The 27,976-nt window shown below is 63.6% G+C and overlaps 1 protein-coding gene across 5 annotated transcripts; it reads left to right on the forward strand.

Annotated features, from left to right (window-relative positions):
- Positions 1–469: 469 nt before the first annotated feature.
- Positions 470–27,519, forward strand: LOC119107634 (apoptotic protease-activating factor 1). 5 transcript variants are annotated; one of them, XM_037231142.1, is made up of 22 exons: positions 470–551; positions 8,562–8,717; positions 9,373–10,059; positions 10,433–10,659; positions 11,406–11,544; positions 12,096–12,266; positions 12,577–12,819; positions 13,122–13,333; positions 13,543–13,672; positions 14,017–14,197; positions 14,844–15,031; positions 15,837–16,044; positions 16,466–16,709; positions 17,242–17,437; positions 19,394–19,417; positions 20,247–20,339; positions 20,831–20,998; positions 22,834–22,959; positions 25,290–25,455; positions 25,909–26,054; positions 26,229–26,370; positions 26,785–27,519. In XM_037231142.1, exons 2-22 carry the CDS (start codon positions 8,580–8,582, stop codon positions 27,039–27,041), a joined length of 4,086 nt encoding a protein of 1,361 aa, XP_037087037.1. In that variant the 5' UTR covers positions 470–551; positions 8,562–8,579; the 3' UTR covers positions 27,042–27,519. The 5 variants fall into 5 exon arrangements, with proteins under 5 accessions (XP_037087037.1, XP_037087039.1, XP_037087040.1 ...); XM_037231144.1 differs by having other exon boundaries at positions 14,017–14,179; XM_037231143.1 differs by lacking the exon at positions 470–551 and adding an exon at positions 660–680.
- The last annotated feature ends 457 nt before the right edge of the window (positions 27,520–27,976 follow it).

The raw sequence follows: 27,976 nt of genomic DNA on the forward strand, positions 1-27,976 counted from the left end.
TTCATGCCAGCTAGGTGTTCTTGTCGACGTATGCCTAGAAATAGGTTGCGGAACATCCTCCAACTGGAGTAGATGTCTAACACAATGCTATCGCAGAGCATGGAAAGGAGGTATCCAGATTAAGCGTTGGCCCGTCCGCTTCATGAGGCGTTTCGTTCTTTCCGGTTGTCGACGTTCACTGTGCACGATTGGACCACCGGATTCGGTAGACAACAGACACCTTTTCGCGTAAATCGAGCCGGTCCTGTTAAGGCCGGTTTTCTCCTGTCGTAAGTGACGAGATCGTCTCAGCGGTCCGCGTGGGAAATCCCTCATGCTCGACGTCAATCCCTTCGGTCACGCGCAGCGGCCGTTCCTTTTTGGGAAACGCCTCCGAAACGCTGACAGGCGCCGTCACCGCCTCGGCCGTCGCGCATGCGCGCGCCCGGAGCGGCGGCGGTCGCCGCGCCGCCGCGGCCTCAGTCGGCTGGCGTGATCGGACCGCAGTGAGGTGACCGGTTCCCGCAGCCTGCTTCAGCCGTCGCCGGCGCCGGGACGCCGTCCAGCGCGAGGTCAGTGGACGCGCGCCGCGGTCGCGAGCGGCCCGGACCACGTGTGGCGCACCGGCGGCCGTGCGGACGCTCGCCGTTTGGGCAGAGTCGGGTCCGGGAGGCCCGCCAGAGTTGGCTCCTTCGCGTTAGGTATGTATTACAAGGGTTTAGGGTGGCGAGGTCCCGTGGCTCGGGCACGGACGCTCGCGTGCGGCTCTGCCCGTTGCATCCTGACAACTCGATGAAAATGATTCGTCGCCTGTCCTGATTAATCCAGTGTTTCCCGACTATCTGGCATCGCCGGATGATTTAATTCCTCTGGCTGGTCCGCTGGGAACAGCCCCGGCGCGTCCGAGATCACTGCACGTGGTCTTCAACAGGAAGGCGGCCGCTCGTGGCGGTGGCGATTTCTCACGCGCGCCGGCGAGCCGCCTTGACGGACCAGTCGTGCGGCCCAAGGTCGCGGCGCCGCTTACGCCGCCGCCGGGTTTGATGCAACCGGCGCTGGGCGGCCGGAAGTCCCCAGCGTGGGACAGCACGCCGTGACGCGCCAGCGGTTCCGTTCACGGTTCCGCTGCTGTGGGACTGTGCCGACCGTTGCTTCAGCGTCGTCGACATCGGCGTAATGCCGCCCGTGGAGCGGAGCGGGGGTCAGTTGTGCGTGCGGGGCTGGGGTGCCGTCCACGCTATTGAAACCAGTGGCCCCGTTTCTGCTGATGGTCTCGTCGCTTGTATCAGTGCTGTCGACTCAGTTCTGCTATAGGACCAGCCCGGTCCGGCATAGTCTTAGGCTTGAAGCCATGGATCTGCTTCACAGCCATGTTTCGTTGCGACTTGGTGTGCTTTGTTACGTCATCGGTCCAAATTTCAAGGTCATGCGCATGCGCGTCAGTCTGCCTCGATTGGAATATATCAGAACAGAAACGTTGGATCTTCTGAATAAATGCGGCTAGCAACAAAATGTGATCAGCCCCTTTCCATGCTATATAGGGATTAACGTTAATTGTTCCAGAGATGGCAGGTGAAGAGAGACTGTCGTCATCGCCACTGACTTCGGCCATCCCTGTGGCAGGGCCCGCGTCCGTGTCTGTGCCTGTGTCTCTCGTATGATGCAATCACGGCATCACCTCCGCTGATTACGTGTCCCCTGTCGCCACTGACGGCACCGCAACCGCTATGGGTGTCATCGTACGGGATCGGACCCGCTGGCCCGCGCTGCATGCCACCGCCGCACACCCCGGCCGTGGAGCGTGTCTCGCGTGACCGCGCTGGTCTGAGCGGTCTGTCGAGCGGCCGACGCCGCGCCTCCGCTGTAGGCCGCGGCCGGGACGCCTCGCCCTGGCCGAGGTGTCCGACGCTGCGCGGCGTTTATCTGGTGTCTGTCCGGCCTTCGGCATGCCGACCGCGCGCGTCGGGAGGGCACAGCGAGCGGCCGCAGCGGCGCGGGCGCGGCGCGCGCGTTCCGGCCGGAGTCCGTCGCGTTGAATTGCCAGGGAATGTCGGCCGTGGTCTGGGTGTGTCAGTGCGGCGTGCCAAGCGGACGGCGTTCTCTCACCCCTCGCCGCCTCACCGACCGGCAGCTCCGCCTCCAGGGTCCCTCCTCGCCTCCAGCAGCCTCTGCTGCAGCTCTGGGCGTGCACGTCCTGTATACGCGCGTACCGCTTCAGTGTTCGAGGACTCAGTCCGCACGTCGCCGCCGGTCTGCAGGGGGGGGGGGGGGGGGGAGGAGGGGGAGGGGGCTGTCCGTCCATCTGTCCGAGTTGTTTGCGCCGCCGTGGCACGAGCGGTGATGCGGTATCGCTGCCGCGGCGAGACGCCGGTCGGATTGCTCGACTTGACAGGGCGTCTGCCGGCGGCGCGCCCGGCCGTCCGCGGCGCGGCCCGTACCGCCGCAGGCCGGCCGGCCCGGCCGCGCGCCGGCTCCACCGGCGGCACGAGTGCGGGTTGACGGCCGGCCAGGGTCGTCCTGTGTCGCCGCCGCCGCCGCCGCCGCAGTCTCGGCGCCGGCCGCGCACTTGGAGCTGCGGCGCCACCGACAGCTCTGTGGAATGTTTGTGCGGAGGCGCCCGGTGGTATGTGAATGGAGCTAGGGGGTGTGTCCGGTTCGTGCCGTTCGTAAATAGCAGTGAGAGGAGCGGGTAGGTGCTGGGGGGGGGGGGGGGGGGCATTGTGCCGGTCTGTTGCTGCGAACTGACGCGTGTTGGGTTATTGCATTGCAGAGGCGGCTTGTTGTTAATGAGAACAGATTTGAACGTCGGGCGCCGCCGCGTCTCGCCAAAGATAATCGTAAGGCTAGTCCGTTAACTGGTCTGCCTTCCTGCTGGGCCTCGAACGTCCGTGGTTTTCTGCTCCACGTACCGCGGCCAGCGCGAGGCGGGCTGTCCGTGGCCGAGCCCACGCCCGCTGACTCAGCACGCTCGTCTGTCGTGCCCGTACGGACGGCTTACCGGTGGTCTAGCCGCTTCCCCCCCCCCCCCCCGCCCCGTCTGCCGTCCCAGCAGCCCTGCCAGGTATTCCCCGTCCCCTGGGGTGGGTGCGGCCCGTCGGCGTGGGCGTCTGGACCGGCGCGCGGTGACTCATGACTGAGCTTCGTGGCGGACACCCGGCCGCGTCGCGTGTCCACCGGGCTCCGCGCGCCGTCGTGGGCGTGACCGCACGCTAAGTCGTCCAGTGAGGCCCACTTAAGGATGAAGCACGTGACTGAGCTTGGCGCGCCGCGGCGTGCGCCGGCGCTGCCGCGTGCGGTCCCCGTCTGCTCGACCGTCCCGCGAATGTTTTCTTTGTGTCGGTGGCTGAGAGCGGTGCGAGCAACAGGCGGTCGGCTTTGCGACGAGGCTGACCGGCGCGCTGGCGACAGTGGAAGACCAGCCGTGATGGGCAGCACGCATTTTCTCTGTGCGTCTCTCTGGACCGTGAAGAACCTCCGCGCGCGATGAATAAACCATGATGTGAATAGTGATCGGACGGGCTATCGCTGAGAGACGTCCGGTGCACGGTGACGCTACAGTGCAGATCCCGAGCCTGGATCTGTAGGACGGGAGCTTCCTTGCTGTCTCTCCAGTGTGCGGGAGCGAGGGACGCCCCCCCCCCCCATGAAGGCTTGTATCATCCTGTCTTCCTTGGTGCCGGAGTATTTGGCCTACTGTTCCTGAGGTCATGGAAAGTGAAAGGTGGCGTGATGTGGCCCAGCGCGCTTTAGTGGACGATAACTCTGAATCACCCATGCAAGCTCGTAACCGCACACGCGAGCTCTTAATGACGCCACCCGCTCCTCTGCGGCGGGCCCCGAATGGCTCCGGGCCCCAGGGATGTACCTGGTGAGCGACGACCCGTCAGGTCTACTGCACCGGTCTGGGTGATGCCGTGGACATTTGGGACTTTGGACATCACCTGGGATCGGGTCAAGATGTGGCGATGAGGAGGCAGCGACCCGGGCTAACGTCCAGGGTCACTGCGGGGTCGCGCCACCTCTGGTCGGGCGGCATCCGCTACCCAGGAGCCATTGGTGAAGGGGCTGACTCAACTCGAGTTCAAACTTCTGTCAAAGAGCACACAGACGTTAGCTGCGATGGCATGACCAGAATGCCGTGCTCATGTGTCGTAGATGTGACTAAGAGCGTACTGTGCTGGTTTATCAGCCTCGAAGTGATTGCTCAGTTGACTCAGACGGCGTCTCTCAGAGGGTAGCGTGCCTCAGCCATACCGTGTAGCAGGTGCCGGTGTTGGGATGAGGGGCTCACAAGCCACATCGTATGCAGGGAGCCTTTGTTCTAGTTGTCAAACCGCTGCTGTTGGGGCACACCATACACGGTACAATCTCAGTCGTGTTGTCAGGTGACTAGGCTGCCTTGGTTGGCTGTGATGGACGTGAGCCGTGCGCTGTCCGTTTCCCTCAGGCTGAACGTCTCCACACCCACCCGTCCAAACCGTGACGTGTCTTGTCGCCACCACTCTCCTGCTTTGTGACCCCGCTCGGCATGCGTTGCCCGCGGCGTCACACCTCCCCTGCCCCGCCCCGTCGCCTCGGTGCCGTGGCTTTGTAGCGCGGTTTCCGTCGCCGACATTGTCTCAGCGCCGACGTCGGCGGCGCAGCTGTGACGGCCGCCCAGGCGCGGGCCGTGTGTGACGCTCTCGTCGGCGGGCGACGACCAGCGGCGCGTGCCACACCTGGCGCGAGCCGGGGTTGCGCAGCTCTCCGGCGGACGCGGCAGACCCGTGCCGCGCCGGTTATTGCGGAGAGGTGGTGACGAATGCGTGGCGCAGTTTGGCGACGGACGCGACAGACCCGTACCGCGCCGGTTGTTGCGGAGAGGTGGTGACGAATGCGTGGCGCAGGTTAGCGGCGGACGCGGCAGACCCGTACCGCGCCGGTCGTTGCGGAGAGGTGGTGACGAATGCGTGGCGCAGTTTAGCGGCGGACGCGAATCAGCGCGCCTGTCATCTGTTTGCTATAAAGCTTGTGTGTGGGGGGGGGGAGGGAGGGGGGGAGGAACACGAGTCGGAGCTGCCGTGAAACGACCGTCGGGCCGTCTCTCGTCGACCTATGACGGGATGCAGTTCAGCTCTGCTTCGGTGTGCGAGTTTTTTGTTGGGCCCAGCCCCGTACATTTCGGACGTGGTGGTGCTGACGCCGGCGTGTCTGCCGCTGACGATCGCGGCTTCCAGTCAAGTGTCGATTGATATTGGTAACCCGCAATTGGTTTCGCCAGCTGGCTTTACCTTTCCCGTCCCGAGCGGACCTTTGCGTGAAGAACAGCTGGCGAACCTGGTCCCTCATCTCGCAGATAAGGGCGTCCGCGGCAATGCTTAAGTGATATCTGAATCGTGCCTATGGCGACTGGCGTCTCGATGTGCGTCATTGTATCGATCCGCACGGTTTCGCCGTCCGGTGGAGGCGCAGGTCGATCCGCGTGTCATTGCGAGGCCAAGCTCTGCGGTGTACCGCAACTGAATACGCAAACCACCGCAGACGCCAATCTTCCGACGGTCGCGTCACGGCTGCGCCTTGCCCCCCCCCCCCCTCCCCCCAACCGTCCGAGCGTCCGGCGTAATGTACCGCGGAGCGGCGGGTGTCGCGATGGCGATGCGCGCCGTGCAAGCGTACTCCGCTGCTGTTCGCCGGTCCGGCTGTGAATGCACTGCAGGCGGCTGTTCGCGGTGAGTGTGCGGTTTGAGAGCAGCCGGCGACCGCCACCGCCGCCGGCGACCAAGATTGCTGGCGTCCCGCCGCGCGATATCGTATCTTATCCAAGCGCCGGGAGGCGGGGGGAGCGGGTGCCCCGCGATTCGGGGGTCATCTCACCGCCGGCGCCGCGCTAGTGGCTGTGACGCGGACTGAGTCAGCGGGGAGGGAGACGCCTGGCTGGGTGACCACCTGGCGAACCGGAGCCGTCGGCCTTGTCCGGCTGCTGTGCTGGCCGTGCCTCGCTTCACCTCCGCGTGCGGCCCTCTGCTGAGCGCCTACGGCCGATAAGAGGCGGATGGCGTTAAGCCACTGTAACCAACTGGTCCACGCCGGCGTGGCGCGTGGCAGGGAGAGCGACGGCTGCAGTCAGGGATTGCCTACGACCGGCAAATGACCTCTGCATGGTCATTCGTGAAAACAAATTTAAATTCCCCTGCCCTTCCCTAATGCGCATGCAATTCCCTGCTGTTTGCGCAGGCACGTTTGTGATGACGCATGCAGTTGCAGTGGGCAGGTACTCGTACTCATTGGCTAAACGACATGATAGGCCTGGCTGATACTAAAGTAGGGCATTTGCGGAGTCGGTCCACTGGAGGCAGGCGGTGGGTTCAGCGCGCCCCCTCCTGGCCCAGTGCCAGCAGGCCGAGAGGGAGGGTTAGGCTTGCGCCGACTTGTTGAATCATGTCCAGACGTGTCGCGGCCAGCCACCTGCAGTGGGAGCCGATACAGTGGCGCACGTCGCGCGCGTCAGCAGGCGGGCCTCGACACCAGCGGCTGGACGCGACACGGCGCCGTGCCCCGAGCCGGCGGCGCGCTGAGCCGCCACTCCCGGCGGCGGAGCGTGCGCTGGCCGGAGCGGAACGGCGGCTGCACCACCACCTGCGAGTGGTGATCTGCGCTGTGTAGCCGCGAGCCGCCTCGAAATCGTCGACTGATGGCCCGTGTTGCGGTCGTCTGTCGGCGGACGGCGGCCGCCCGAGGTCGTCACCACCTGGGAGCTGGTGTTTGGCGGACGTTTCCTGGCGGCCGCCGCCGGTTGCCTTGACTCCCCTCCCCTCCCCTCCCCCGCTGGCGTCCAGTGGACCCGTTCCAGCACCCAGCGGCGGACGTTTTTGCGTCGACATTGAACGGCCCCGCTACGCGCCGTTTTTGCGGCGGGGGAGGGGCTGTCGCTCAACCGCGCTGGCCCAAGGAGCACGTATGCGGTATGCAATGTCCGCCCGCCATGCCGTCGGGCCGGGATCGCTCACGGCGCCATGCTAGCGGAGGGGGGGGGGGGGGGCAGGACACCACGTCCGGCTGCCGCTGGTGGCCCAGACCGTGGCCCGCTCACCCAGCAGAGCAGTGCCGGCACGCGGGCGTCTCCGCCGCCCGCCGCCCGCCGCCGGCAGCGAGCGTTAGCTGCCCGGCGCGCGGCGCGGGCGTGACTCATGGCGCCGGCCGGAGCGTGGCCGGACCGCCGCTGGTCGTGTGCCACCGGGCTGGGCGGGCGCAGTTGGAGCCGGCGCGCTGTGAGGTGCACCGCGCCGACCCGTGCTGGCTGGGGGCGATCGGCTGGATCTGTCGCCGGCAGGTGAGAGCTCTGGTGTCAGGAGATGGGGAGTTTGAGCCGCTGCCGAGGAATGCCGCATGGGGTGCGTGCCCTTCGGGCTCGCCAGCGATGAGCGTGGCAAATCAGCCGTTTCCGCCCGGGCCTGGCCGTGGTTTTGGAAGTCCCCGTGCTGACGCATGGCCCGACGGCTATGTTTGGACGCCGTGGCCTGGGCGGACGAAGGATTTGGACCACGGTCCTCACACGGAGAACGGGATGGGAGTCCCGCCTTTGCCATGGACTCGGGGCGCTGCGTTTCGTTTTGCATTGGCCATGGAGGTTCGGCGTGCTGCGCCGACGCGCCGGTCAGGCCGGATGAGACTCCGCCTTTGGTTTGGAGCGCCGCGCCGGTCGGTCGCCCCATTCCGGACAGCTGTGAGCCGGCGTGGCGTCCCGGCAAGCCATCGCTTGGTGCCTCCCCGGTCTCCTGGCCCCGATGAGGCAGCCAGCGAGGCCGCGCGTGCGAGACGCACGTGAGAGGACCCCTGCCGAGGGAGCGCGGCGCGCACCGCGGTCTGGGGCCGCGACGGTCGCGGACGCGGTGAGGTTCGCCTGGTACCGATCGTCGGCCGGACGCGCTCGCACGGCCAGCGTGAGGCGGTGTGTTAGGTGGTGTTGGGTCGGACGCCCAGGGCGCTGAGCGTTGATTACGGTGTTGTTGGACGGATATTGATTATCAATCAAAGAGGCAGGCTTGTCAGACGCTCTCTGAGTTCAGGAGTTCAAGTGCCTCACGAGCGTCGGCGGCGCGCCAGATAACGATAAGAAATGAAAACCTCGAGGAAAATGGCCTGCAACGGCTTCACCCGAGTGTCATCACACTATGTATACGACAGTCCGTTCTTAAGAATGTTTTGTCATTGTTTTGGTCATTGTTTGATCCACTGCATTTTTATGTGGCGCCAATGGTTAGCGTCGCTTGGTATTGGATTACCAGAGGTATTTCACACAACAGCGGAGAGAGCTGTACCGTATAAGCTTGCTGGAATACTAGCTATTCAGCTGGCTGGTCAGACACAGGTAATCTGGCATTATCAAATCGAATTGATTGCCAGGTTGTAGTTACGGCTGTCGGGGGACCTGCACTCATGGTCTATGAAGAGTGGGCGTGACCGCCCTCCTCGTCGCCGTCGCCGTGTCTGACTGCCCTCCTCACTGTCGTCACCCTGTCTGACCGCCCTCCTCGTTGCCTGTCGCCCTGTCTGACCGCCGTCCTCGCTGCTGTCGCCCTGTCTGACCACCCTCCTCACTGCAGGCTCCGCGCACCGTCGCCATGGAGGAGCGACAGAAGCGAGCCCTGACTCGCGCCCGCTCCAAGCTGCTCAAAGACCTGGACGTGGCCGACGTGCTGGACCACCTGCTCTCCAAGGAGATTATTCACCACGATGACTATGACGTCATTAAGGCTAAGGTGTGCTCGCGGCCCACGGCGGCCACCGCGTCGGCCGACACACGTGCGGAGGTTGGACGGCATCTTGTGCGGTTGGCAGTCCAGAGCGGATGTGGAGGTGGTGTGCGAGGAGGACGTAGCAGTATGGGTCGCGAGAGCGGAGGGGGGGGGGGGGAGGGGTTGGACGAATCCTGTGGAGATGGAAACACCGGTCACATGGAGATCGTGGCGGGCCAGCATTGATGGCCGACTGATGGCTCAGGCTCGCGGCGTTAAAGTAGTTGGGTTGTGCTGGTCGTGGGAAGCGTGGGCACTGTGAGCTATGATGCTGGCCATGCCCTGTCCAGTTGTGACTTGTTATTTTGCCTCGCTGTCTTTTGTGATTTTGAGAAGGTGCGACGTGGTAGCAGCGGCAGCAGCAGCACTGGCACTGTGCACCGTCATTACCCATGGCCTTGGGACTCCGCTGCCCCTCCCCCTCCCCCCTCGCTACGAATTTACCACAACGCTTCCCCCATTCGATGTCCTCAGCGTGCTGGTCGCTAGGGTCGTGGTTGTTGGGACGCGCTGTGGAAGCCCTGACTCTGCTGCCACCCCTGATCGACCGCGCTGCACCTTCGTCCACTGCCTGTCGCGCCCGCCTTGCTCGCCGCTCACGCCTCCGCTCCGCCGGCAGGAGACGCGCAAGGAGCGAGTGGCGGCGCTGCTGACGCTGCTGCCGCAGCGCGGACCGCAGGCATTCGAGGAGCTGGTGGAGGGGCTGCGGCCCAACAACTCCTGGCTGGCCGACGAGCTCGAGTCGCAGCTGAACGAGCTCAACGACTCGTCGTCGACGTCGGCGGCCGACGAGCTGAATAACGTGATGCGCGCCGGCGCCGTGCCCACCCTGCCGGCCTTCCATGTCCCGCGGCAAGTCTACACGGAGGCGGTGCGCGCCGAGCTGCGCGAGCTCAAGGAGGGCCGCTTCCTGGCCGTGCACGGCATGGCCGGCATCGGCAAGTCGGTGTGCGTCAATCACGCGCTGCGAGACGCCGAGTTGGTGTTCAGCCATTTCCCGGGCGGCGTGTTCTGGGTGAGCGTCGGTCAGGCCGACACGGACGTGCTCATCAACAAGGTGCAGGCGCTGTGCGAGCGGTTGTCGGATGACCAGGCCACGGCGCTGCTGCCGCCCACCATCGAGATCGCCGTGGAGAAGCTGCGCAAGCTGCTCAACCAGCCGGCACTGCGCAACTGCCTGCTGGTGCTGGACGACGTCTGGAAGCCGGACGTGCTGGCCGTGTTCGACCTGGGCGCGAGCGTGCTGGTGACCACGCGCGACGCCGCGCTCGTGGAGCGGTTCGAGGGTCGCGCCGCCATGGTGCAGGTGAGGGCGCGACGTCGCGCGCGGTGGGCGTCCGGCTTGTGCCGTCGCACCGTGCCGCGTGTTGTGCTTAGCGGGGCGGTTGGGGCGGGCTGGGGTGTCGTTGTGGCCGTCTTTTCGCGGGTTGGTCGTCGCGTTTCGCTGTGATGTTAGAGGACCGGTTGCTCTGTATAAGGTCGTGGCATAAGGTCTGTATAAGGTCCCTTGTGGGGCGTCAGCTGAGTACCGAACCTCGCGCTTTGATACTGATGCCGACGCCGAGCGCTTGGCCAGTTCGAACCGAACAGACGGCGCCTCCGCCAGACCGGAACAGCGCGAATCCGTGGAGCCGGCGCACTGCCGGCCCCGGCTGTATGCCGCCGCCGCTGCCCGACAGATGAAGGACGGTTTCAGCCTAGCCGAGTCGCAGGAGCTGTTTGCCAAGCGTCTGGGCATCCCGAAGCAAGACCTGCCTCGCGAGGCGACCGACATCCACCGGCGCTGCGGCGGCGTGCCCATGGTGATCGCCCTGCTGTGCTCGTACCTGGCGGGCAAGCGGCGACACCGCGAATCGCGCGACCGCTGGCAGAAGTGCCTCGATAACCTGAGGTCGGCCAACTACGAGTGAGTGGCACCGGGGACGGGGGCGGCGGCTGTCCGTCCGCACCCGCCGGCCGTGGCTGCAAGGCTGCCGCGAGCTTCTGACGAACTCTTGACTGGGGCGTCTCCTCTGCAGAGTGCTTCTTGACGAGGGAGCGTTTGCGCTTGAGATGTTTTTGAAAATGATCCTTTTGATCTTTTTTTGTAGGAATATGACAAACTTCAGATAATGGATGAGCTACCCAGGCGTGCCGATGGTGTGGGTTTAACGCATCTGATGTAATGGTTAAGGCATGTGCGTTGACTGTTGCGCGTCTGGGAAACTAGGGGACCGGAGTTCGACTCCCCGCGGTGCCCGCACTTCCTGCCAAGGTGAGGGGTGGGCGGTGCCATATGGCCTCAGCAGCTGGGTGCGTCGTAAAGCCCAATGACACACACACACACACCACGCACGCACGCACGCACGCACGCAGCACGCACGCACGCACGCACGCACGCACGCACGCACGCACGCACGCACGCACGCACGCACGCACGCACGCACACACACACACACACACACACACACACACACACACACACACACACACACACACACACACACACACACACACACAGGTGGTGCATATAAGACGCTGTCATGATGATACTATTTGAATTATAGCATCCCAACTGAAACGTTGCTTTAACTTAGGCTAGTTATTTTCAAAAATGATAATGCGGAGAGGTGAGTCTCGCCACTGGACCGGACGCGGCCGCCGCCTTCTCAGGAAGCTGCGGATGCAGTCCAGCGCGCACGAGAACGTCACCGACGCCATCGAGCTGAGCGTCAACAGTCTGGACGACGAGCACGCCGAGTATTTCCGCCGCCTAGCCGTGTTCGGGGCCGACATCAACATTCCCCGCCAGGTGAGCAGGACGCGCCGCCGCTCACTGCGAGAGGGTAAGTGAAGCGCTGGGACGGGGATGGTCGGTGTTCGGGGCCGACATCAACATTCCCCGCCAGATGAGCAGGACGCGCCGCCGCTCACTGCGAGAGGGTAAGCGAAGCGCTGAAGACGGGGATGGTCGGCGTCGGCTCTGTGGAGTTGGAGCGGGCGGTCTGTCCTGGAACACTCTTGCGGAACTTAGAATCGCCGTTTGCGTGCGAGTGCGAGCCAGTTTTCGTGGCTGGGTTTTAGTCGCCCGCGCAGGGCAAGTAGGTAACGAAACAGAACGGCGCACGTTCCGTGCTCTGCTGCTTGTGACGCAGTACAAGAAGGCCATTGCCCGTTTCATGGGCTGCTGCACTGCCGGCCCCACTGACCCACACATGCAACATTACCTTCTGGCCACACATGTAACATGGTCTCCCGTGTTGGCCGTAACCTACTTTGTTTAGCTGTTTCATTCAGCGGCACGTACGTTTAATCAGCTGTGGGATAGTTAGCGCTATTTTGCATTGGCTTCCCTGCTTGCAGGTGCTGTGCACCTACTGGAAAATGACCGCCGACGACGTGGATGACTGCATGCTGTACCTGGTCAAGAAGTCACTGGTCCAGGAGATGGAGGACTCAAAACTCGACACAGTGTCATACAGCATGCATGACCTTGTCATCGACTACATGACCAAAAAGTACACGCCGGATGAGGTGAGTCACACGCAAAAATGTTGCGAATCGAAGTACTGTCTGCAATGCGTAGCTTTCCTTAAACACCCATGATTGCGTAATAGCTTCCTTACGCCCAAACGTGGCGCGGGCTGTTCGGTGGCGGCGCGCCGGCATAAACCGACATGCTGTCGAATCTGGACCTGGCGTGCAATCAGTGTCCTCAAGGGACGTCTCCAAACGCGGATCGTCCCCGTCGCTGATTCACCAGCCACTCTCTGTGTGCGCCCATGTCGCGCCGTGAGCGCGCCGGCCCTGACTGGAGACCGGTCGGCCGCGCTCTCTCCCCCAGAAGCGGGAGCTGCACGCCCTGCTGCTGGACCGCTACCTGGAGGCGTGCGGCGGCGACTACGGCCGGCTGCCCGACGATGAGTACATCCTCTGGTTCATCGGCCACCACGTGCACGGAGCCGGCCGCTACGAGCTCTTCCCGAGCCTCTACTTCAGCCTGGCGTTCGTGGGCAACAAGCTGCGTGCGACTGGACCGAGCGACCTGCTCAACGACTACCGGAAGTACGCCGCCTTCCTGGACCAGGTGAGCGCGCGCGGGTGGGTCGTGCGGCCGCCCGTCGGTCGGCGTGCCTGAGAGTGCGGGGACGCTCGCTGCGGCGCGGTGTGAGACGGTGTCTGCGCGGACAGCCGGGCGTCACGTACTGGTTGACGTGTCGCGCGGCTGTGGCTTTTGGCGTTTCTTCCGACTGCCGTGCGCCGTCCAGTTGTGGACTTCGCGTCCTGTCGCCGCCCTGCGTAACCGTGACCATCACTTGGGATGCCGTTGTCCCGAAGGCTGTTGCACCATCTCCTTTGCCTGACTGCCTCCTCCTCCCCCACCCTCAGGGCGGGAAAGACTCACGACGGCGCGACTTTGAGAACTTCGTGCGCACGGCCGGACACCGGCTGCCGGCGCTGCCGCTGCCGCCCAGCGCCGTCCGCGACCCCAGCGCAGCCGTGGTGCAGCTGGCGCTTTGCGAGCGCGACGTCTCGGCCGTCTACGAAGCCGCCAGCAGGGTGGCGCGGACAGCCGGCGACCAGCTCTTCTTCCGGTGGTGGTGAGTTGGGCGGCGGGCGACGCTCCCCGCTCCTGGGGTGCTGCGTAGTCCGGGCCCTGGCGGCCCCTAGCAAAGCCTGTGCGACAGCGGGAGCTGGAACTGACCTTGTGCTTGCGCCCAGCCTTTCATTGTGTCACCCCGGTGTGCAAAAGTGTGGTCTGAGACATAGACAATGTGCGTTCCTCGATGCCGGTGCTCTTGCGTTTCAGCAATAAGGAGGCGATGCGCTGGTCCCACGTGCTGCTGACCAAGGTGTTCTCGGGTCCGGTCTGCGACGTCGTGTTCACGCTGGCTCAGGACAACCTGGCGCTGACGGCCTACGGCGACGGTCACATCAAGGTCAGTCGGCGGACGGGCGCCGCCTGCTGGGCGTTAGCTGACCGCCGCCATCGCCGTCCTGCGCCGCGAGCCCGGCCACTGACTGGCTGTGGTCGTATTGGCGACAGATGAGCGTTCTGGACTGGTGTGCGCGATGTCAGTTTTTGTTTGTCTTCGATATACGTTTCATAGTGTGTCGCATCGTGTGCAAAACGACGAAATGAAGTGCCAATTAGCGGGGACAAAAAGGCGGGGACGCGCCGAGCAGCCGCCTTTGGCGGCCTGGGCGCGAGTGGCAAGTTCGATCGAGGCACCGTCCACCGGTCGCCTCCGTGACCTTCGTGACCCTCGTGCCCGCCGGCCAGCTGTGGAACGTGGTGACGGGGGACGAGCACCCGTCGTTCTACGGCCACACGGAGCGCGTGCAGCAGCTGACTGTCAGTCCGGACGGCTCGCGGTTCGTCTCGGCCAGCGACGACCAGACGCTCAAGATCTGGGACCTGGAGGCGGCCGTGCGTGCCGCGTACGGTACTGACGAGCACGACGGTATGCGGTGGCGGTGGCGTCCGGGCCGGCACTGACAAGGCATGCGGCTTGGGCGCGGGCGGGGGCGGGCAGAGCGGTGGGGTGCAGTCGCTGGGGGAGAGAGGAAGGGGTTTGAGAGGAAGGCACCGACCGAGTGGTTGGTTGAGGTGGTTTTGGTATTCGGGGTGGTAGGGGATACGGCATGGTGCGTGACGGTGGCATGCTTGAGTGGCACTAACGGCACGGTACCTCCATGTTGTGCTCACGGCATACGGTTTGCGGTGACGGCACCACCATGACCTGACCAGCACAACACAACTACGTCAGCGTAACCCACACCGTGTTTCGCGAGTACGCGGATGCTCCGGCTCCATGCGCCGTCTGTGATGTCTGACGCCTGCGGCGACGCGTGACACGCGCACGTGGGCACTGCTTGGAGCGAGCGGCGTTGTCCTCGCCGCCGCTTGCGCCGCCATGTGTGACGTGGCAGCCTCTCCACGTTGCACGGATGGCATTCAATCCGCCTGCACGACACGCCGCCACGCGCCGCGGGAGCTGCGTACAGCGACGACGCCGGCCGGGGTGGCGCGCCGACGCCCCGGCCGGCCGGCGCCCGCTCGCCCGGCGCCCCGGCCGTGCCCGCTGACCCGGCGCCCGGCGCCCGCAGTGTCCTCCGGCCAGCGGTCGCCGTCGCCGCGCGTGCGTCCCTCGTCGGGCGCGTTCCTGTTCCCGGAGGCAGCGCCGCGCGACGACAGCCTGCTGACGCTGCGCGGCCACCGGGCGGCCGTGCTGTGCGTCGACTGGTCGCCCGACGGCGCCCACCTGCTCTCCGGCGACGTCGAGGGCACGTTCAAGGTGATCGGCGGGGGCGGTGCTGCTGCCGCGGCAGCGGCCGGCCAGCGCGCTCAGGCGTCCCGGCCGGCGCCGGCGGCGAGGGCGGCTGGTGCTAATCCGGTGGCGGCAGATGCGGGGATGCTGGTAGGAGGTGCACTTTGGTATCGCCTGTGCTAGTGCTCTGAGGTGATATGCGGTACCAAGGGCCGGAACAAAAAGGAGCGGCTTGCCCCGATAAAGGGTCGACATTTTGCTGTCTATTTGCTTCCCCACTGCAAGCGAGACCACGGACCGAGCGAACCCCTGTGGAACGCTGACGTCATGCCGACCGTAGCGGACCGGGTCGGTCACAGCTGTCACTATTTCGCTGGTCCTACACCGTGCTGGACGCCTCACTGGTGCTGCAGAGTCTGAGGCACCCACTTCCAATAACGGGCACGGGGTGTCTGCTGGGGATGGTTATGTAAAGCATCAAGGTTTTTTCGCGTTGACATTTTAATGGTAACAATGACACTATATGCACGTAACAACGGTATAGGTCACACCTGCAATTTGCAAGAAGATGCTTGTTTACAGACAGTATATCACAAATAGCGTTAACACATTGTCATGGCTCACTCGATTGAAATGCGTTTGTGTTGGTGGTCTTCCGCTCACGTAAACGTTTACTGTTGTCCCAAATGGCGCAGCGGGCGTCGCGCCCTCACAGACCACTTGTCAGACAATCCTTGTAGCCATGTGTTACACCGAGAAGCTGCTGTTGCGACATCGCGTGTGCCGCGCCCGCCTGCCAGTGCTCACCGGCACCGGCCGCCGCTCCCCACAGCTGTGGGACGTCCTGGGAGGTCCGCTGTTCGAGAAGGAGAAGGCTCACAACGGCCACATCACGTGCTGCACCTTCTCGCCGGACAGCACCTACTTCGCCACGGGCGCCGCCGACGGCCGCGTCCGGCTGTGGAGCACGCGCGACGCCTCCCTGCTGTACACCTTCAGCCAGCACCACCTGCGGGTCATCTCGCTCAGCCTGAGTAAAGGTGAGGCGTGTGGCCCACCGGACGAGGGGAGCGGTTTTGGGTGGGCTTGTCATGGTCCGTCGCTGTTGTGGCCAGCTGCTCTCGCGTGTTGTAGGCAGCGGTAGTCCAGTCGGGCTTCAGATGAGGCGTTGTGCTGTAGCGGACGGCATGATCGGGCCTCTTACAAACATCAGACGGCACGGTCTTCCCGAGTCGCAGATGACACCAACGCTGCAGACACCGCCTGTGTCAGGCAGCTGCCAGACAGCACCTCACCTGTCCCGGTCGCCCCCCGGCGCTGCAGACACCATCTGTGTCAGGCAGCTTCCAGACAGCACCTCACCGGTGTCCCGGCCGCCCGCCGGCGCTGCTGACGCCACCTGTGTCAGGCAGCTGCCAGACAGCGTCTGACCGGTGTCCCGGCCGCCCGCCGACGTTGCAGACAACAACTCGATCGTCTCTGTGGCTGATAACGAGATCTTCTGCTGGGTGTGGGACACGAGCCGGCGGCCGAGTCGCGACTACGTGGAAGTCAAGATGCAGGCGCCGAACGAGCACGACCTGTACCTGTGCTCGCGCCTCAGCCGCGACCAGCGCCAGCTGGTGGTGGGCACCTCGTCCAACATGTACGAGACCTGGGACCTGTTGGAGCGGCGCGTCATCTCGACACAGCGCGGCTTCGCCGGGTGAGTCAGACGCCCGGCGTCGCTCGGTCGCCTGGGCTGGCCGGGCGGCGGCGGGCCGGGCAGGAGAGACTGGCTGTCGGTGGTCGGAACGCCTCGGGGAAATTAAAGTGGTTGCTGTCTGAGTACAGTATTTGTGCTTCACCAGGGACTGGTGTGTTAGTTTTTTGCGTCGTTTTGTGCATGTTGTGTCCCGCGTTAGGTCAGCGTGACGTAGCTACTGGTCAGGGACGTTATGAACTGCACATAGATGGTGTTTGATTTATGATCGTGTTGTCCGCTCTTGGGTCTGATCACATATGGTACAAAGTTCATGGCTTTGATGGAGGCTGATTCATGGAGACGGCTGGCCTGATGGCAGGGAATTTAGAACTGTCTTAAGCCTCTGCTTTCGAGTCTCTCAAAACCCTGACACAGGCGATGCTTGCCATGGCTTCTCTGGTGGTGTGGCGGCGCTCCCCGCTACAAACGCTTCGACTGGCTGTCCGGTGGCTGGCTCGCGTCCCCTCAGCTGACCGGCCGCCGGCGGCCACAGGTCGGTGACCTCACTGGTGTTCTCCCACGACGGCGAGCGGCTGCTGGCGGGCGCCGGCGACATGGTCACCTCGTGCAGCCTCACCAGGACGCCCAAGGTGGAGGACAGCCTGCAGCCGCTGTTCTCGGCGCGGTTCGCCTCGCCCGACCCGAGCTCGCTGGTCGTCGCCGCCATCACGTCCAACAACGGCGTCCAGGTGAGCCTGGCTCCCCCACCGCCGCCGCTGCCGCCGCCGCTTGCATGGCCGCCCCGGACGCATGTGCGCCGCTGACGCCGCCGCCGGCGACGGCGCGTCCGACGGGACAGTAATGAATAACAATGACGGAACATAACTGTCCGCTGCCCGAGCGAGCCGGCTGTGGGGTCCACTAACCGCCTGCGGGACGCGGCGGGGTCGGCCGGTGCGCCGGTGGGTGCAGTGGGCGGGCGTCCACTAACTGACCGCGACGAGAACGTGTGCCCAGAGGAGCAGTCCGGGCCCAGCAGCCGGGCCAGAGCTGGGGGCTCGCTCACCGCTTGGACCGGATAGGTGTGGTCTGGTGTAGAGCAGGAGACAAGACTCGGCTGCGCGCCGGAGGTTTGCGTTGTAAGTCGCTGCGGTGTAGAGGTAGTTCGTCAGAGGGTAGTTTGTTGTGGGGTCTGATCTAACCGTGTCATTTAGAGCAACTAGGTTTTGTTTAGTCCGGGCTGTGAGCGTGTGGATTTCTCAACGTTAGTGCTTGCAACGGCTGGAAGACGCTACAAGCACTCGGATCGGGTGCAGTCAGTATTGCCGATGAGTTTCGCAAGTCCTTATGTACCTAGAGCCTCTTGCCACGAGAACGGTACAGAAAGCATGCGGCACGGGGAGAGACCGCCGTTGTGGCGGCGTCCTTACGTGACTGCCGGAAGCTGGCGGTAACCGTAGCCGACAGCCGCGGGATGCGGTCGTGGCATGACCGCGGCCGAGCGGGACCGTGCCGCGGCGACGGCAGGAGTCGGCGCTTCGGCGCGATAGAGGGGTGACACTCGTGTCTTGCTGCCTGCCGGTCGGGTCGGGTTCTCTTGTCGCCTGCTACTGTCGGGTGATGCCGCGTGGGTGGACGGGGGTCGATGACCGGCCAGAGCGGACGGCAGACGCGGCGAGAGCCGACGCTGCTCAGGTGATCGTCGGTGTGGCCGTCGTTGTGACGTCGGCTCGGACCGAACGCGTCTGGCCCCGCTGCGACCCCCTGTCACGTGTTCTTCGGAACTGTCCGGCCGACGTGCGGTGGCCGTCTCCTGCTTGGTTTTGTCTGGCTGCTGTGCGGTGAGCACCCTCTCCTGCTTGGCCTGGGCGTCCTGCTGGTCTCCACCTGTGACTTGGGCGTGACGTTCGTGGCGCTGCGTGACTATTCGCCGTTCACGTCCTCGCGTGTGTTGCGCATAGGCGCAGCCAACGTACTTCGGCGTGCTGTGGTGGACCCCTTCTGTACGGATGCGTCCCTGAAGGACTTCAGCGGTATGAAAGCGTGCATGTATGACTTGTGCTGCGACTCGGCACGCTTAAGCTTCTTCAGTGCAAGGATGTCCATTCCCGCCAGCTGCTGTGAGGAAGCACTGCCTTGTGCCTGAGCCCCTTCCTCTCGTGGAAATCTTTGTCGTGAAGTGTCCTTCGATCGATGCTGTATTGAGACGTCCCGGCCGGGTTGGCGCGCGAGGAAAGCGTCCGCAGCCGATCTTGGCTGCACTTTAAGGGTTTTGTACAGCACTCGGTCCATTGGGGCGCCCCAGAACGATGTGCGCAGTACGAGGGCACCGTCACCGGCCGGCGTGTGCAGCTGCACGCCTTCCCGTGGCGACCTTTTCCGGGCCGAGGTGCTCTTCTGTGACTCGTGCTGCACAGCAGTGTCCTTGCGTGACACCTTTGGGACAAACTCACCCCTGTGCGGTCAAAATGGCGCCACTCAGACGCCCTTCATCACGCTCGCCTTCGGCGCATTTCTATAAAAGTGCATCCTTCGATTGACGCTTCACAATGTGTCGTGCTAACCTGGCGGTGCGGTGTGTGCGCCGCGCGCCGCCGACTTCACCCCGCGGTCTGTCCTCATGCGGCGTCCGTGTCGCCTGGTCCGCCTCCGCCGCCGTCCGGCAGTGAGCTTCGTCAGCCGTGACGCCCGCCTCTCGGTTGCAGGGCCAGTTGGACCGTGAGCTAATGGTACGTCCTGCCGGGCTGCACCGGGCCACGGGCTGGCCGATACCGCCCGGGCGGCGCGCCTCGGCGCCTGCCGCTCCCGCCCTCTCTGCCTCTCTCTCTGGCTCTCACTCTCTGTCTGTGGAGCTCGTGCGCTGCTCGGTGCGCCGCTAGCTCCGGCTGTGAGGCCGCCTCGTAGCTCGGATCACGCTCCTGTCGTTTTTACAGGGCTCGCGGAGAGTGTAGTTGTTGGCTGTTGCTAGGCGACGGCGGCGGCTGCGGCTTGCCGCCGCGTCCGACGTTGTGAGATAGGGCCTGAGGGCCTGGTAGGGCCTCAGCGATGCTGAGGTGGCATCACGGCATGTGCATGCTGTTCTTGTTGTTCTCTTCGCACGCTCTTGCACATTAGCACGGCCTCTTAGCTAGCTTCGACACTGCTCATTGGTATTGGTTTACTGCATGCATGTTAACCAGCTCCCCACTAAGAGCAGGACTTAGGGGCTGGTTGAATTTACTTTGCTACGTAGCCCGTATAAACGCAGTCAATTTCTTGCGCATGTATAAACCGATGATGCACTGCAAATTTGGCTACGTTGTTAAAAGTTGACAGCTGTGTATTTGCTTGCGATGCCATGGTTTCTTGGGATTAAAATTCGCGCCGAATTATGCAGTCCACGCTCAGTTTGGCTCCGCGCGCTGTCAGTTTGGTGGTCGGCTTCATGGCTGGTCTCTGATGCTCGTGTGATATCGTGATATCTGCGTTCTGTGTGCTGCGTTGCCGTCGCGGCATGGGCGCAGAACGACTCGTCTGTTGAGGAGCGTCGTCCGCTGATGCAGTGTTCCGCTGTTCCAGGTCCTCAGAGGACTCGATGGCACCATTGTGACCACGACGAAGCCCGTGGGGGAGAAGATCTGCATCACGGAGATCAACCAAGCCGGAACTATGGTGCGATTAGTGATCTCCGACCGGCATTTGTCTCTGCGCTTTACAAAGTCGAAATGTTGCGCGTGTCTTTTGTGCCCTTGTGCGGCACAGACATCAGGTACATGGCTTTCGATCAACCGACTTATCAGGCCGCTTTTGACTGAGGTTTAGTTGGTTCTGGGATCTTCGAGTGTTGAGTGAGTTCATTGGCCATGGTCGATGAAGAACTTTGAACAGTTCCCAACGAAGATTCATCGGTTAGAGCGGACGACATGGCTGCGAGCGAGTGTAGTGCATGAGGACGCTTACGATGCTCCAATATTTGCCGTCAGCATCTTCCACCCTACACCCGCCTTCCATGTCACGCCCGCCTCTCTTCTCCCAGACCCTCCCCCCCCCCCCCCCCCCCCCCCCAGCCGTCTCTCAGTCCTCTGCCGTGAGCAATCTCGCCGTCAGCTGCTGCCTCCCTGTCGCCCGCTCTCTCGGCGCTCACGGCCGCCGCGCGCCGGCAGGTGGCGTTCGGCTGCGAGGACGGCTCCGTAGGCGTGTACGAGATCGCGGTGGCGTCGGCGAGCCGCGCCGAGCCCAACATCCTCGGCAAGCACAGCCAGCGCGTCATCTCGCTGCAGTTCGGGCCGGACGGCGCCGTCGTCAGCGGCTCAGAGGACAGGAACATGAAGGTGAGCGGATCAGCGGACAGGAACATAAAGGTGAGCGGCTCAGAGGACAGGAACATGAAGGTGAGCGGCTCAGCGGACAGGAACATAAAGGTGAGCGGCTCAGAGGACAGGAACATGAAGGTGAGCGGCTCAGCGGACAGGAACATGAAGGTGAGCGGCTCAGAGGACAGGAACATGAAGGTGAGCGGCTCAGAGGACGGGAACATGAAGGCGAGCGGCTCAGAGGACAGGAACATGAAGGTGAGCGGATCAGCGGACAGGAACATGAAGGTGAGCGGCTCAGAGGACAGGAACATGAAGGTGAGCGGCTCAGAGGACGGGAACATGAAGGTGAGCGGCTCAGAGGACAGGAACATGAAGGTGAGCGGCTCAGAGGACGGGAACATGAAGGTGAGCGGCTCAGAGGACGGGAACATGAAGGTGAGCGGCTCAGAGGACAGGAACATGAAGGTGAGCGGCTCAGAGGACAGGAACATGAAGGTGAGCGGCTCAGAGGACGGGAACATGAAGGTGAGCGGCTCAGAGGACAGGAACATGAAGGTGAGCGGCTCAGAGGACGGGAACATGAAGGTGAGCGGCTCAGAGGACGGGAACATGAAGGTGAGCGGCTCAGAGGACAGGGAACATGAAGGTGAGCGGCTCAGAGGACGGGAACATGAAGGTGAGCGGCTCAGAGGACGGGAACATGAAGGTGAGCGGCTCAGAGGACGGGAACATGAAGGTGAGCGGCTCAGAGGACAGGAACATGAAGGTGAGCGGCTCAGAGGACAGGAACATAAGGTGAGCGGCTCAGAGGACAGGAACATGAAGGTGGGCGGCTCAGAGGACAGGAACATGAAGGTGGGGTGCCGCGCGACCGGCGGGACCTGGGACGATGGCGGCGCCGTCGCGCCTGGCGCGGGGCCGCTGCCGGTGGGGCGTGCCCCCGCCAGTCCGACGCGGTCCGGCGAGTCTGTCCTGCCCCGCGAGTCTGTTCTGCCTCGTGAGTCTCCGTTCTGCCCTCCCCCCCCCCCCCGGGTCCCTGTCGTCCCCCGCGAGTCCCTGTCCTGTCCAACGAGTTTCTGTTCTGCCCCCCCCCCCCCCCCCCAAGTCTATTCTGCTCAAGCAGGTCTGTTCTGCGCCAGGGAGACGCCAGCACGTGGTTGATGTCACGACTATTGTGCCGCTGGAAGTATGTCGATGTGCTGTGACTGGGTGAGGCGCAAGTGGGTATCCCCCACCTTCTCGCCTTTGTGAGTCCAGCGAGGGATGGCCCACAGCCGCCTCGTTGAAGTCTGTCTCCCTGTCGGCCTCCCGTGAACTGGCTGGGGCGCGCCCAGCTTCGTTCTGCCTCAGTCCTGTATTCGCCTTCTGCCGGCGTTGCACCTGCACGCCTCCGGTCGAAACTTGCGTGCGCTGGCTGTTCCCATGACCTCCCCCTCATTACCTACTGTAGTGTTGTAATAGTTTTCTCCTTCTTGCAACGCTTCGGCTGTTTTCACGTCCACGGGACGTATTATTTTCCAGGCACCCATGCACCTTCGATATCCACTGAAACACATGTTTTGCGAATGTAAAATGCCGGCAGCTGCCGTCACGTGTGGAAGCGCACATCGTAGGCTACGCACCAACGTCACGTGTATTCCGACCTCGCCGCTCGCCTCTGGCAGGTGTGGTGGCCCGACCGCACCAACGTCACGTGTATTCCGACCTCGCCGCTCGCCTCTGGCAGGTGTGGTGGCCCGACCGCACCAACGTCACGTGTATTCCGACCTCGCCGCTCGCCTCTGACAGGTGTGGTGGCCCGATCGCACCAACGTCACGTGTGTTCCGACCTCGCCGCTCGCCTCTGGCAGGTGTGGTGGCCCGACCGCACCAACGTCACGTGCAGCGGCAACGACGGCGCGGTGACCCAGGTGGGCCTGTACGACTCGAGCGAGGGCCTGCTCGCCGTGTCCTGCTCCCGCGACGGCACGCTGAAGGTAGGCAGACGGCGGCCGACGCCGGCGGCGGCGAGGGAGGGGCGGGGCGGGAGCGCCCAGGTGAGTGGGGTCGGCTGTGACGCGGCAGAGGCCCGAGAGTGGCGTGACGCGTCCGGGCGCCGCGGCGGCGACGTGACGTGCCCCCGTCCGCCGAATCTGTCGGAGCTGGCGTCGTGCGTCCGACGCAGGTAGCGTTGGTGGTGGCGGCTCAGCGTGTGTCCGGCTCTAACCCTGCCGATTCGGGTAGGCTCACCTCGCATGCTTGCTAACCTCACATGCTAACCTCGCATGCTTGCTAACCTCACAGCAGCCCGAGTGGCGGCTGCTCCCGAGGCGGCCGCGCCCGACTCGCGCCCGGGGCGCCGCGCTAGCCTGTACACGACCCGGCCTCGCGCGGTGCACCGTCTGCATGCCTCCGTGCCGCCCGCCTGGGACGGGCCCTGGCTGGCGCCGCGTCAGACCCAGCCCGTGGCATGCTGGCTGTGGTGGCCGCGCTAGCCTGTACCCGAGCCGGCCTCGCGCGGCGCACCGTCTGCATGCCGCCGTTGCCGCCCGCCTGGGACGGGCCCTGGCGGGCGCCTCGCCAGGCCCAGCCCGTGGCATGCTGGCTGCTGTGGCGGGGTGGCTCTGCGGCGGAGGATGATGCCGCAGTGTCTCTCTGCTTCAGGAGGACTCCGTGCATGGGTCCACCCGGCGCGCGAGGACTCGCGCTGCTCGTGCGGCCTTCTTCCGCGTTGATAACTTGATTGCGAAAGTGAGTGGGGCGTGGCGGGCCAGGGGTTCGGGCTTCAGGTCACCTCGCATGCTTGCGCGTTGACCCATGGTAGCTGATTTCACAGGTGGGAGCTTGTTCTTGTGTGGAGCTTCTGGATGTACTCTGGTTTAGCCTGGCCGTGTGGTGTCCTGGTGTTTCCTGGTTGAGCCTGTGGCCGTGTGTGTCCTGGTGTTTCCGAAATCGTGACCTACGTAGATCTGCTTAGTGTATTTTGTTCATGTTTTGTGTCTACGCCTAAATATCTGTGTGGGATTCAGCATATTGAAGCGCTATATTTGTTCTGGCTTTGTTTGTATGCCATTAACGAGATGTGCGTATATTGGTCTCCTCTTATGAATACGGGTGCTGGGCTGTAAAAATCGCGAATTTCAAACTGTATGGTTAAGGGAGTCCCTTTTTTCACAACATTCAGATTTCACCTTTTACGATCCGCTTGTGAAAAGTGGTTTGGGCCGTGCCGGTGCCATGCTGAACTGCCGTCAACCACGGCCGTACCCACCCCGCACACGCTCAGACTCCAGCAGTCCATCACCCGCTCCGAAAAGGGCTAACGCTTCTATCCCCAGCTTGGTTACGTGTGGCTTACTGCTGCTGCACGATCTAGTTCAAGTGGAAAAGACCGCTGTGGGCAACTTTAGTTGCTGTTTAGTAAATATGCTGCTCAACGCGACGTGCTTTCGTTACGTCATCGTGACGTCCATAATATTGCTTGAGGGCCAGCTGACGGCCGTTATATCTGGAAATCGCACTCACGAACGTCAGATATAAACGCATCAACAATGATATTTTTTGTCCTTGGTCGCCTCACGGCTTGCGGAATCGCAGGATTTTAATGACGCTTTTATGACGTCATGAATGCCAAGGTGACTCGAATACTCTCCACGATATACCTTTCTCTATTTTCGCGGGCGTGTAGCTCAGGAACTACAGGGGCTGAGGTCTTAAGAGGGACAGGATTGCGAATAGCACCGAAAGGTCTCCAAGGTGGCTATTTCGGTTCAAACCCCATATCAATGTGCAACACTCCCTTTAATGCAACGTTCGTGCGCTTGTAAGCCCTTTGCCCCTGTCGTGTGTTATTTCTGGTGTCGAACCAATCCTCTGGAAACGAGGAGCAGGGAACAAGGGCATCTTAAAGTCCAACATCTATGTGATATCGGTTTCCCCTGTTACCAACAACAATGAGCTCTGTCCCGAGCTCAAGCCAAATGTCATGATCACGGCCGCGAACAATTGTGTTGGTAACCACATTCTCGAAAGACGAAAGCTTAGATGGAAAACAGGAATACGCATGTCTATATCGGCGAAGACCACCGCCCTGCCGCAACAACGAACGTGGCAGGTGCTCCGCAGAGCCATTGGTGTAGCGCAGGGCGGCCTGGTTTGCCACACCTCCTCCGCGCGAGCACGTGCTCTGCCGCCTGCCCTGCCCACTGTATGACGGCGATGAGGCGGAGCCTGTGACGCCACCTCGGATCGACCTGGCGCGCCCCTCGCCGCCGCCGCCGCGGCGTCGGCGCTCCGTCCCGTGACGCGGCGCACGCCCCGCCGCCAGGTGTACCTGGCCGCCTCCGGGAAGCTGCTGTCTGCGCACGTGGCGCACTCGGGCTCGACGGTCACCTGCTACCGGATCGTGCGGCTGGCGGCGGCGGCGCGCGCCAACGGCACCAGCGGCCGCGGCGAGTCGCCCTGCCCGCCCGACCTCGTCGTGGTCACAGCAGGTCAGGCCGCCGGACTGGCGCAGACGGCCAGGAGGCAGGGCCATCGCATGTCGTCATTGCTCGTCGGAAAACCGCTACCTTTGCCTGTTTGTGGTTTTGCGGGGCTGGCGGTTTCGGGATCGGGGCGTGCTGTTGATGGGAGGACGGCAGTCCGGCACGGTAGCTAGCAGGCGCAGCTCACCGGGCGGCCTCGCGCGTGCAGTCGGACGCGGAACGCCCGGCAGCGCTGCGGCTTCGTCCCCCACACTGTTCAATGTTAAGTTCTCGGGCGGGTTAATCGCTGCAGCTAGCTGCCGCGGTCGGCAGCGTCGCCATGTTAGGTGAGAGTCGAGACGAGAGTAGATGTTTCCTTGGGAGGAATCGAACCCGGTATTCGTGATTCGATGTATGACGTGCTACGCATGGGACGGCTCTCGACCGCCTGCTGGTCACTGGACGCCTGCTGGCCGGCAGCCGTGGACGGCAAGGTGAAGATGACGCGGCTCTCGACGGGCGCCGTGGTCAAGTCGTTCACGCTGGACCAGGGCCCCGTGCGGACGTTCCAGCTCTCCGGGGACGGCTCGCTGCTGGTCACCGGCCATGACGACGGCGACGTGGTGGTGAGTGCGCCAAACAGAGCTGCCCTCCGCTGGCGGCAGGTGGATGATGTGCACCCCCCCCCCCCCCAAACGGTGGGGGAGGGGAGGGACGGGCGCCGGATCGCGTGCTCGTCGCCGCGCCGTGGCCGGATCTGCGCGTGCGCGACGAGTGCTAACGTCCGCCCGCCGCCGCAGGTGACGCGGACGGACATCCTGTGTCCGCCGCTGGTGCTGAAGCTGCACCAGAGCTGGGTGCACGACCTGGCCGTGTCGCCCGACGGTCGCACCATCGTCTCCGTCGGCGACTGCCTCGCCTGGTGGCGACTCTCCAACAAACGTGAGCCGCGCATAGGGCCGGGGCACGGCGCTGTGGCGACGGGGCTTCATGTGGCCGCATGCGGTGCACGCTGCTGCGGCTGCTGTCAGTGTTTATGAACGCGCCGCGCCCTGGCCTGACGTGTTGACTGAGGCGTAGATGTGTGGTGTCCTCGTGGAAGTCATATGATAATTGTTACGGATTTTCTGCCTCCCAAAACAAGGTGCACCAGCGATCACGTGGATTCGTCATAATTGTATTCCTGCTTCGGTTTGCGTCCTCGTTTTGCGGGTGACTGTCCCTGCGATGTGCCGGTCTCTGGCGCGTGACTGTTGGCCCTTGCGCTGCCCGTGACTGCTGTCCGGTCCCCGTCGCCGGGTATGCCGTGCGTGCCACGGCTCACACCTCACCTCGACCCTCCCCCCTTCCCCACAGAATGCACGCCTGAGCACGGCCGCCTGTCGGCACAGGCGCCGGGCTCGCCGCGCCTCCGGCCGCCGGAGAAGCAGTACTTCTCGTACTGGTCGGGTCGTCCGGTGGAGCCGCCGGCTGGTGGCGGGGTCACCGCCGAGCTGCGTCAGGTGTTTGCCTTCCGCGGCACGCTGGCGCGGCGGCTGGCCGTCGACGACGACTGGACCACGCTCGTCACCATCGACGACGCCGGCGTGCTCTACGTGCTCCAGGTCATGTGACCGCGCTAGCGGCTAGGGGAGCGTGGACGCTAGCGGCCGGCGCAAGTAGCTGTGGTGCAGGCGGCGCTCGGGACGTGGCGACGGGCTGCGCTCGCGCGTCGGCCGATGCGAGTCCGCGCGCGACGTCGGCGCTCTGGTGATCTCAGATGACTGGGGGCATTTGGCGAACAGGCGCTGGCGGTCACGACGTCGCTCACGGTGTACAAGTCAGCGGTCCGCCCTCCGCCTGCTAATTCGCTCAGTGAAGATCGCACGGACGCTCCGCGGTGAGAATGACGCGTTACGCGGTCCCGGCTTCCAGCGTTGCCATGGAGATTCTCCGCGACGCCTGCCGGCCAGTCGCGCTTATCTTTCGCCCCGCCGGCGCTGGGCGGGGCCAGCCGCGGCGTGCGATGGGGCTGGAGGAGGGCGCGCCGGCGGGGCTGTGATCAGTGTGAGTCGCGACCGGGTGAGCGGGCCAGCTCAAAAGTGAGGTGATGAGGCCCGGCCCCTCCACCGGTTGCGGGAGCGCACAGGTGGACCAGTCTTTCGCCATGTGTGCCTTGCGCAGTGGGCTAGTCAGTGGGGACCGCGGCGCCGCGCGAACGGTGGTAGAGTAAGAGTGATGTGCGTGCTAGGGAGGGCGATGGGCCGCCAATGGCAGCGTTCCTCGGTAGTAAGCTCGTGACGCTGAAGTCCCGTTCACTTTGGTGCATTTCAGGCCGTTTTTCGGCATACCCTGTACCCAGGGCGTCAGATGAATTACGTACAGCACTCACTTTCGTGCAAGGCTTTGGACCCTTGCCTTTAATCTAATGTTAGCGACAGTTATGGACGGTTACTTGCCTTGGCTCACAGCTGACATAGCTTAGCCTACTCAACTTTCGCCAGGCCGCTGTCGAAATTCCCGCCCTCTGTGACGGTCTAGCTGCAGTCTTCCAGGTCATGTACAGCAT

This window comes from Pollicipes pollicipes, unplaced genomic scaffold (assembly GCF_011947565.3).
Source record: "Pollicipes pollicipes isolate AB1234 unplaced genomic scaffold, Ppol_2.1 Scaffold_6686;HRSCAF=7923_pilon_pilon_pilon, whole genome shotgun sequence".
Classification (NCBI taxonomy): Eukaryota; Metazoa; Arthropoda; class Thecostraca; order Pollicipedomorpha; family Pollicipedidae; genus Pollicipes; species Pollicipes pollicipes.